This window comes from Apaloderma vittatum, unplaced genomic scaffold (assembly GCF_000703405.1).
Source record: "Apaloderma vittatum isolate BGI_N311 unplaced genomic scaffold, ASM70340v1 scaffold30115, whole genome shotgun sequence".
NCBI classification, from domain to species: Eukaryota; Metazoa; Chordata; class Aves; order Trogoniformes; family Trogonidae; genus Apaloderma; species Apaloderma vittatum.
The window spans coordinates 8,997-19,706 of record NW_009716003.1 but is presented as its reverse complement, the minus strand read 5'-3'; the positions used below and the strand labels follow the sequence as shown (position 1 = coordinate 19,706).

Below are 10,710 nucleotides of genomic sequence, written 5' to 3'. Positions count from 1 at the left end.
GGAGCTTGTCTGCACACTTGTGAAGGAGAAAAGAGAGGCAATGGCAAGTGGAACAGTGCAAATAACACCCCACACTGGCTGTTGCCCAGTGCAGGATGGAAAGATATGAGCCCACAAGCCCAGAGAAGCACAGGGTTCCAAGGACCGATGGGGAGCTCAAACTAAGGACTCAGAGGAAGGTATGCCTTGCCCAGGCACCTCCCAGGGATGTCCCAGGAGGTTCTCAATTCCAGGGTCCATGTGCAAGGCCTTTTCAGAGTCATCAGAGAAGCACCTTTTGAACTGAGGGGGGTCACTGCCTACAAGGGATATGGACATGACGGGTTGCAAAAGAACATTTTGGCATTACACGGGACTTATTTTGGGATGCTTAGGGGAGGAGCCAATGGGGAGAAATGGAGGAATAAAGGGGATTTGGGGATGGAAAACCTGCAAAAATGGAAGGATAAAGGGATAAAAGAGTCTGGTCACATGTATGTAGGCTGGCCAACATGCTCATCTGCCCATGCCCTGCATCCAGTCACCACAGTCTGTCCTTTTTTCCCATTAAACTCCATTTCTAACTCTTTTCCTGTGTGAGGGACTCCCTAGCTGGCGTACATGTGCGTATGGGGGTCTGATGGTTGAGCGTGCCTGGGTGCCAGTGACTGAAGATACCCTAAGTGAAAGAAACCAGGTGCCAGCCACCATCCTAGTGCAACAGCGGGAGGGAGCATGGGTGAGCAGGTGATGACCATCAAGGAACAAGCCAAACAGGCTGGTGAGTAGGTGAGGTGTCCCAGGACACCCCTTGATGTTTCACATGTAATAAGGCAGGATGATCTGTGCCCGTGGAACTGTAACGAGATCTGTATTTTGAAAAAAATAGTTAAGTTTTTAAGGGCTCGAGCTGGAGAGCTTCCCGTCCAGCTCTCTGTACACGAGCTGTGTTAGAAATGTCCTTCTGATGCATTTGCAAACGCTCTTCTAGCAGCCTGCGTCCCGCTGCAGCCTCAGCGCAGAGCACTTTCTTTTGTAACAGCAGAGTTCCCTCTAGTGGAAGAGATCACGAGCCAAAGTGAAATTGCCTCCAGTGAGTCTTGCATCAAAATAGTGACTCCGGAGTGCTGTTTTGTTTTTCTCTTTGGACGTTCAAGTAGTCTTTTAGAAGCTAGCAAGCCTATCCCAGGTATCAACAAATTAGAATCACTGTATCCAAAGACATTCAGACAAAATGACTTTATGAGGGTTGTCCTGTGGCAGACACTGACTGTTGTCACTGGAAGAGAAGGTGTTGAACAGACTGACAGAAGGAACTGGTCATTTGGTTTCAGTCCTGCTTTACTCTCCTGGAGAAAGAGGTCTTGTAAAGGAGCAGAGAATGAAATGTGGAAATGTTCCCAAGTCTGTTCTCCAAGTTGCCACGCTGGCCTGCAATGGATAAAAGAAGGTGTGCTAGGTGAGGAGTGGGAACAGCGGGTGTTTGGTAGTACCTGGGAAGGTAGGCTGCCCAAATTCCTCTGACAAGTTCTGCTTAGGGTTGCCTCCTGAGAGAGCTGGATTTTATGCAGCTGAGCTTCTTGGTCAATGGACCTTTAGAAAATAATCTCAGGCTGCTTGGCAAGGGACATGTAAAAATCAATCTCTAGTGATGTTGTAATCAAGAGTTCCTCAGCATTCTGAAAATCATGTGCTGATTCAGCTTGCCCTGAAATTTCTCATGCCACGTGCGTGTAGGTTACAGTGAGGAGCTTCAACTTGCCATTCCTCAAATGAGAGTTTTCTGAGATTAAATGGTCTCTTTTTTAGCCCAGAGAAATGATCTGTGTTTTTTCCATAGTAGTCATGGGAACATACATATACGATCTTCAGTTGTGGTTATGATTAGAAGCCATCAATATATGTGCATAAACACAACAAAAAAAAGAAGAGGTGAGTCAGTTTAACTCCTGCTTTTCAAAGATAACTTTTTCTCAAGAAATTGAAAATGTAAACAGAAATTTCCAGACTCAGTGCTGTGAGACAGTGACCAGTGGTACTCCAGCTGTGTGGTTCAGAGACTCCTGAAGGAGGGGGAGAGGAATGGCCTCACCTCCATACTTCTGGAAGTGAGTATATGATTTATCCTTGGCGTAAAAGTGTAGTTTTTCTAAGAGTTAAAATTTAGCTTTGGCGATTGAGAAGAAAAAATTAAAATATGATGAAATGCACATGAACAGTAATCAGCACAAAAAAACCAACAGGTTTCACTGGGAAATGAGAGAAGAGAATGCGAGCTTAATCATGAGTGTCTTGGGCGTACCAAAGGGGCATGGCTGCATGACGCCCGACAGTCCTCACTCCTGTTAAGTCCATCTGACACAAAACCTCCTTTTATAGTGAAATTTAAATTCAGGTTTATTCCATTTCGTAGACCTATTCTACAGGTGGAAAGCAAAGCAAAATGTACAATGTCTCTAGATCTTTCTTGCCACATACAGGGGTCTCATAGTTTTCTGTGGTTTTTATTCCTGCCCATACAGTTGGACTCAATAATCTTAAAGGTCTTTTCCAACCTAAGCCAGGTTGCCCAGGTGAATGGTGGAGTTGCCATCCCTGGAGGTGTTCAAAAAACATATAGACGTGGCACTTCAGGATATAGTTTAATAGTTGTGGTAGTACTGATCTGATGGTTGGACTTGATGATCTTAGACACCTTTCCAAACTTTAATGATCCTGTTATTCTTGTTTCATTGTTTACTGTCTCAAATGGTTCATTAGTTCAGAAATCAAGGAAAGAACCAAGAAACATATTAACAGCAGAGTGTACGTACCAAGAACGCAGAGGAAGGAATAAAGAACAGACCTCATTCTTGACAGAAGGAATTTCAGATTGCCTCTTCCACCAGCAATCAGGGTGTACTGTGGGTGAATAAATAGGAGCGGAACAAGGAAGATCTCTCTGGATTCTAGGAAAATAGGCTTCTATTTACTTTCTTTCTCACTAACTTCAAAGGCTTTGTCATGCCAGAGAGTCAGTGTCAGCTCGGCCACCACCAGCTCCGGAGAAGGTGATGTACAAAGAACTGGGCCACTACATGGACATCTTTGTCAAACTTAGCAGAGATTGCTCAGCTGAGTCAGGTCCTTGTTAAAAGAAACAGTTGACATAAGGAACACTGTTGACCGAATGAGGCAGAAAGGGATTTTTGGGTCTTGTTCTTCTATGAACATAAAAAGAACTTGAATTTTCTGCCATTGCTGGTCTGCCTAGTATACTTTCCACTTGCCTCTGTCAGCCCTAAGGTTACCTCTGGTCTTCATCTACTGCTTCAGAACTATCCTTTCCTTGCTCAGCTCTAGTTTCCTTCTTTTATTCCAAAGCAGCAACTCTCTTGCTCTCCAGACCCTTTCACCATTTTCTTCTTTCTTCTCTAACTTTCTCTAGTTCATTGAAGGAGCAGTAAAATTTAGATAAGTATAAAACTTTTTCACTTCAGTAGACGTGAGTTACAGGGTGAGCTGACATGAAATATCTCTCAAGTCCCTGAAAGGTCCCTTTTGTTTTCATTAAATAAGGGCAGAAAAATATTCCTGGGACTTCCTGGCTTTTGTTGCTTTGATTGCACAGGGCTCTTCTAGATAAATTTATTTTAAGCTGTGTAGTCCATAATTCTCTCAGTAGTTCTCTCACAGTAGTTCCCTCTGAAATCCCCTCAACTACAGTGAAGGCAGGTGAACACAGGAGACCTGTTGATGCACATTTCTCATAAAAAGAAAAACATATGTGAAGGGTGTAGGTATGTCAGCCTCAAACAACAAGTAGAATGTTAGTTGCTGGAGACCTGACCTGCTTTAGATGGAGTTCGGAGCGAAAAGTGGAAGGCTGAGAGAGGGAAACTTAAGTGACTGATCAGTCCTAGGAGACAGAAAAAATTGTTGAAAAAAATGTAGTGGCAGAGCTCAGGCTTTTGTTTCCTTGCTGACAGAGGAATGGCTCCACTAAATGAAGCACAGTGGTGGAGAAGGTCTCCAAGGACAGTTCTATCCAGCTGGAATAGCCACTGCCCTGACCCCCAGCCTCCAGCAACAGGTTAGACCTGATCTGGAGGGGGTCTTCTTTTTTGCAGGTTGAAAAGCACTGCTTTGTGCACAGAGGTACTGAGAGTAATGGAACAGGCATGGTTAACACCAGGATGAGTCTGGGATGACTCAGGGAAGGTAGAAACATCATCCCTTAGAACAGCTTAACAGAAGTGCTCCAAATATTCCCACCCGTTGTGTCTTAAATAAGAAAGGATTTGTGGTTTAAGTGGGTTCTTGGCCACTACATGGACATCTTTGTCAATTAATTTTGACAAGGTCTTGAATTTGTGCCAAGTCTGGCATTTTTCCCATGACCAATGATCTTTTAAAGCAGGAGACATTCTAGCGTCTTGCTAGAGAAATATTACAATTGGTATGAATGATATATGAACATATGTGTGTGCGAAAACAATTTCTAATGCCTTAAGGGTGGTAAATCAGTTCTTCAAAGAATGCCACTGAAAGGCAATGAAGAAATCTTCAAGCCAATTAGTAGAAAAGATATTAAGATAGTGCGTAGCTGGAGATAATAAACAGACCGTTATTTAGAAAGTTTTAATAGGCTGTTTGTCCTTGAGGGTGTTTTGAACCAGACCAAAGCAAGAGTCTCCTAGTCAAAAATTTTCGAGTTGGAGATGAGGGGGTGCAAAAATATCACGAGTTATTTGTGAAAAACTGAAAGTCAGTCAAAAGTGAAGGTGGCAGTGGGAGATCACGACCACCAACTTAATTCAGACCAAAGAAAACTTGCCCCACCACCACCTGTAAGGAACATGCATGCTAATTCACATGAGGAGCGAGGCTAATTTAAATATACTTAACCAATAATAGATGAAATAGTTATCACTAGCCAGTAATTGTAAAATTAGGCATGCTTATACTAATTAAGTTACAATATAAATATGTTGTAGCATTTCAATGTGCTATGTTAGTTTCATCTAGCATCCAAAGTTGCACAACTTTGTTAAGGAACCAATGTCAGCTTTCTAAACTATAGTTTGGTTTAGAGAAGTTTCTTGGTTACAACCTTCCGTACCAAAAGCAGGTGAGCTGAAGAAACAGCAAACAACGGACACTCAACGCCTGTAGGGATCGAAAAGGATCCTTTTCCTAACCAATCAATTTGAGAAATGGGTTGTTTCTCTCAAGCCTGGGAGGAGCCTGATAAAACTACAACAGAGACAACTAATCAGTGGAAAAATCCTACAGTCGAAGAACCACAAGATGCAGCGAGTTTTCCCTGTTATTGTTTGTGCTTCCCCTTCTCCCAGCTCCACAGGAAGGTGCCGCCGGGGCTGACGGGACGGAGGCGATGAGAGTGTTCTCTTGCCTGAGGCCTTCGGGCACTTCTATTATCTCCCTTCCAGTCACTTAATCACCCCCCTCGTGGCCTTTCCCGCTCCTTCTGGCAGCGCTTTCTAAGTCTGAGGTGAGTTTTTGGCTGGGCGTGGGACGGGAAGCGCGAGTAACCTCGGAAACGGGGCTGGACGCGGACAGAGGCCGATACCTCCCCGCCTCTTGAGGCTCATCCCCGGACAGAAGCAGCTCCCGGCTCTTCCCGATCGCTGCGACCAGCCTCCGAGTCCTTCCTCCGGCTCTTCTCAGCAGGAGGGTCCCCGAGCTGCCGGCTTCACGCAGCAGATGCTTTCCGAAGCCTGCGAGATGCCAAAAGTCGGGAGGGACGAGTAGCGCCGGGTAGTTCTTGGAGGCAGTCGGCAGAAGCAGAAAAAAAGCTTTTTAGTGTTGGAGAAGTTCCACCGGAGGAGGTCGCGGAGGATCAGTGCAGGGATGCTGTCGGTGGCTCAGGAGAGCTCTGAGGTGCGGACTGGGTGGGTATGGCACAGTAAAGGATTTGCTGTTTATTTTCCCCTATAACACGCTAGATTGGATTTCCAATCTCAAGGGACTTTTTTTTTAGGGGGAGACCAGTATAGCTACACAATAGCCTGGTTCCTCATTGTATGAAATCTTGCAGCTACACCAGCTGTGAGCAACGGTGTGTTAAGGACTTTCATGGGTATTAAAGCAGAGGCAGATGGCTGTTATTGAAATCTATGCTTTCCTGGAGCTGTGACACATCTTTCACTGGTTTATAAATGCTTCCTTAACTTGAATTTTCTCTCTCAGTTGCTGTGCTGGTCCTTGATTTTTCCATGTTTTTAGGGATCTATCTATTTCCTAGAGCCATGCTCAAGTATCTGGCTACGCTGTATTATCTGGCAGTTTCATTATTTGTTGGGTGGTGAATTTATGCCTTTTTAACTTCCATTGTGCAATTTTTTTCCCACCTTGATAGTAGCACTTTCTATGTTGTGTAAGGAGACATGTTAAAACTCTCTTTCTGCCCCTAGAACTATGTATTTCTCACATGGCAAAGCTACCATTAATCCACTGATGTTTGTACCCTGCAGACATGATATTATTGGAAGACGATCTGTCATTGAATCAGCCGTCTCTCCTTATCTTTCTTCAGGTGAAGCTGACTTTCCCTTCCAAAATGACTTTCCAAGCTCTGGTTTTGTGTCTGGCATATGCTGGCCTTGGAAAGGCACATGGTAAGTTGAATTTCCTGAAATCTGCCTGAAAGTGGTTGGTGAAATGTTTCTGATTCTGAGGCTTTGACAGTCAGAGTAAGGCACAAATAGGTACAATGCAGATTGCTGTTGCCATTTGATATACATTAGATAGGTGAGGCATGAAGCTGGCATGTGTGTCACAAAACCTCCTGGAGCAGCGTTTGGAGATGTGAGGGACATACAGCGTCCTGAGTTCACAAATTCCCATAGTGGATCCTCCCCTTGGGATCAAGTCTCCCTTTTTATTTCCCTCCCTCTCAAATGCATAGTCCAAAAATTCTCTTTGGAACATTTTGCTGCTCAGTTATCGGAGAATGTCCTGGTGTTCACTCGTGTATACTTCCCTTGTGCATTCCACCTTCCTCTGACTTTTAGGAAACAAAAAATGAGTCTTTGTTGAGAAGAGGAAGCCAGAATCTGATTTAATAAAACCGAAGTGGGAAGCCTGCAGAGATGGGGGAAGTTGTAATTGATAGAATTGTTCTGTCTGTGAGTAATCCAGGCCTTAGAAATAGCATTAGGCTTCTGAATATGTGGGGTATCTGCCCATTTCACTAACTATTTCATGTCATTGCAGTAGTTCCACAAGATGAACACAGAAACGTGAAGTTGGGTAACAACGTGACTCTCAGCTGTGCCCTGACAGAACCCAAGGAAGTTGTACAAGTGACGTGGCAAAAAGAATCTGAAAAATCACCCAATAATATAGCTACGTACAGTGACATAAAAGGATTAAATATTCATGAACCCTATAAAGACCGAATGAATTTCACAAGTCTGGTACTCAATGAGACAAGCATCACTTTTTGGGACACTAGAATAGATGATTCAGGGTGTTACAGGTGCCTCTTCAATATTTTCCCTCAAGGCTCCTTGTTGGGACGTACCTGCCTCAGTGTCTTTGGTGAGGACCTCTACAAGAATACGTTTTTGGTGGAAAAAAGGCATTTTCTCACCCACAGCATTTTCTTTGAGTGGACTCAGGGACTACAGTCGTAGAAGCATCCTTGGTGGAACATAGTATAGAAACAGAGTGTTACTGCTGTGAGCAAAACTCTGTGGGGTCATATTCAAGCCTATTGTGGTGGTTTTGGCTCTGGGCAGTCCTTATTTGTTATTCTGTGAGTGACAACTAAAGAGCAAGGAGTGAGATCTTTGTTCATAAGCCTCTGAGCAGCTGCGACTTGGGCAAACCAGAGTGGCCTGTTGCAGTTTCCTCTTGGTGCCAAGTAGAACCTCACTGCTGTGAGCTGCTGTGCTGAACCCTACCATTGATAGGGAGTTAACAGAGAGGAGGACAGCATGGCCCAATAAATGGTTTTACTTCAGCAGATTACTTTAAAATGTGGGATTTCAGATGGAGTGAAACCTTTGGGGCCTATAACTTCAGTTTGAGAGAAGGGTTATTGAATTGTGGGGTGGGTCTGACTCAATGAACTCTTCTGGCATCCCTATACTATGGGGCTCAGTGTGAACCCAGTAAGCTTTGATTTGATTGATAATGCTTAACCTGCTATTACTGCTTATGACCAGGTGCTCGTTGTGGTAATGGATTGTCTCATTTGTGTGTTGGAAGGTCTCAATGCATCTGTCCATTACAAGATTTCTGAAGGTCGTTTGACAGCCATCTGTAATGCTGTTGGCATGCCAGAGCCCACCATCACCTGGAACAACTTGTTCAATTCTACTCCTACACAGGAGACGGTCAGGCACACCAGTGGGATTGTGTCCGTCACCAGTAAACTGGAGATCTTCAACAATCAGAGCATCAATGTGCAGGACTTGACCTGCAGAGTAAGCAACACAGAAGAAAAAATTGAATTGCCAGTAAAAATGAAAGGAGGTAGGTTAATGATAGAAGCTACTTGGTAGCTTTCTTTTGTCCTTTGTGTTTTGCAATAGCGTGTTTGGATAGGAATCTGCTGGGAAAAGAAAGGAGTGAAATGTGTATGTGGCTAGTAAAAAGAAAGGAATTCCTACTTCACAGTCATTGTTTTTTTTGAGACAATGGCATGTTGAGATCCTCTCCAAGTGGGGAATAAACCTAAACTGGTCAGCTAAGGAGCTGTGGGTTCTAGAGGCACCATGTGTTTTGCAGCAGGTTGAATTTCACACAGGCCTTCATAGTTTCTTTGACAGTACCAAGACAGGTGTAAATACTTGTCACCTAATATCTATCTAGCTGAAGTAAAAACTCCCTGGATCACTTAATGAACACTGAAGTGGAAGTTTTGAAATTAGTAACAAACTATCTCCGAACAGCACTTAATAAAATGTTTCAATTAAACTTATTACACTTTTGGTACAGTTAACTTGCGTATTATGTTTTAGTTTCTCTGACGTTTTTGCTAAGACACCTGTGCATTGTAGTAATGATCAAGGAGGAATAGTATTTTCAGACAGATGGGAAGGTGATCAGTTGAAGATACTTACGCTGGGTTTATGAGGAAATCTTAAATACATTAGTGCAACATCTAGATACCTTGTACTGCTGATTGATTTCTTTTCCCACCTCATGTTCTGCTGGAAAGATTTTCACCGCAGCTCTATAGGCAAGAAATAGAAACACGAAAACCTGAAGTACCATTCTTAGCTCACACAGGAATGTTGACTTAAATGATTTAAAGTTCATGAGCCTTCGTCCAGAGCCTTAAGAGGAAGACTATTTGGAAATTAGAAAGACAGGAAAAGCAGTTTGGGACTGTGTGTTAATTCTTAAATTATGTGCTCAAGAAGTGATTGATATGGGAACAGCAGTAAAGAGTAAGATCTGACTCTTAATATCATCTCTTTAAATTAGTTCTTAATTCTGAACAACATTCGTTGAAAAAAAAAATTCCTTTTATCCTGTCTCAAACACAATATTCTTTTGTTTCTGCTTTTTAAAAAGGAAATATGTGTCTCTGAATGCAGGATACTAAGACTGTTGTTATTCCTTGCTGAGAGAATGAAAAATCAGCTAATATCTTGTTGTTTTATAAATCTTTATTTTAGAGAAAGAGAAATTAAAATGAAGAGTTCAACCTATCTTTATTAAGACATGATAGTTTTGGCTTGATCAAAATGAATTTTTTCATTCTGAAAGTTTTGCACCTAATTTGCATTGATATGAGTCTTCATAGTATCATTTTGATTAATGGCAGTCAAATGAAGTGTCTAAGGTCTAACCAGGGAGGGACATTTAGGGATAGATATTGGGTAGAGCTTCCTGAAGGCATCAAAACATAGCCTGTCTTTGTTTTTGAAAGTTCATGTAGTCTTTGCAACAGTGATAAGTGTTTAACAGTAAAAGGAATAACTTTTATTTTACATTAAAAAACCCTCAAAGTCTGGTTCAAGTAAAGAACTCTTCAGAAAGTGTCGACTTGCATAAGGTTCTGCTTACATACACATGCCAACTGCCATATCAGGTACAGGTATGACAGTTTTATTTGCCCTGGGTGAACATGAGAACATCTTTTCTTCACAGAGAATTTTCTGTGGGCAAATAGGTTTGCCTCTGAAAATACACAGTTTTGCTCTCTTTTGAGCAATTGCTGCTTTTGTGTAGCTTAGCAATAACTTTCACAAGCTTGATGAGGAGTCATTGTCATTAATCCTCTTGCCTTTTTTGCATAAAGTAGCTTAATTTGCTGTATTTTTTGTTGATTTTTTTTTTTTTCACAGAAGAGGGATCCTCATTGATTTGGCTGGTGATTACTGTGGGGATTTTACTCATTGTCATTGTTCTGATTCTGATCATGGTGTACTGGAGGAAAAGGATGTGCAGGAGGTATTGAAGTGGTGAGTAACTGATGTGTGAAAACCAATGGTTTTTACAGAGCTGGTAATGATGTCTGATCTTCTGCAGAGAAGAATGAAACTTCGTTGAGATATTGTTAGGGGTTGTGAGACTGTAATACGGGACAAGCAAACTTTGTAATAATGTGTTGCTAGTTAATATAGGTTGCCTCAGTTGCAGGTAATTTTAAGAGCTGTTTTCCCACTGATGCTGCTGAGGAAAAATACAAGACTAGAAATTGTGAGGGGAGGATCCAAGCAGAGCAAGACATGCTGCTGATGGTTTGCTTTCAGGTAGAAGTCTCAGCAT

General features: G+C 42.5%; 1 protein-coding gene across 1 annotated transcript; it reads left to right on the top strand.

Annotated features, from left to right (window-relative positions):
• Window positions 1-714: 714 nt before the first annotated feature.
• On the top strand, window positions 715-10,392 carry LOC104273903 (OX-2 membrane glycoprotein-like; the record flags this gene model as incomplete). Its single annotated transcript, XM_009869377.1, has 6 exons — window positions 715-760; window positions 5,584-5,837; window positions 6,518-6,599; window positions 7,198-7,524; window positions 8,197-8,463; window positions 10,287-10,392. Coding segments are annotated over exons 1-6 (1,082 nt in total), but the record flags the coding sequence as incomplete, so codon positions are not given.
• Window positions 10,393-10,710: the final 318 nt, after the last annotated feature.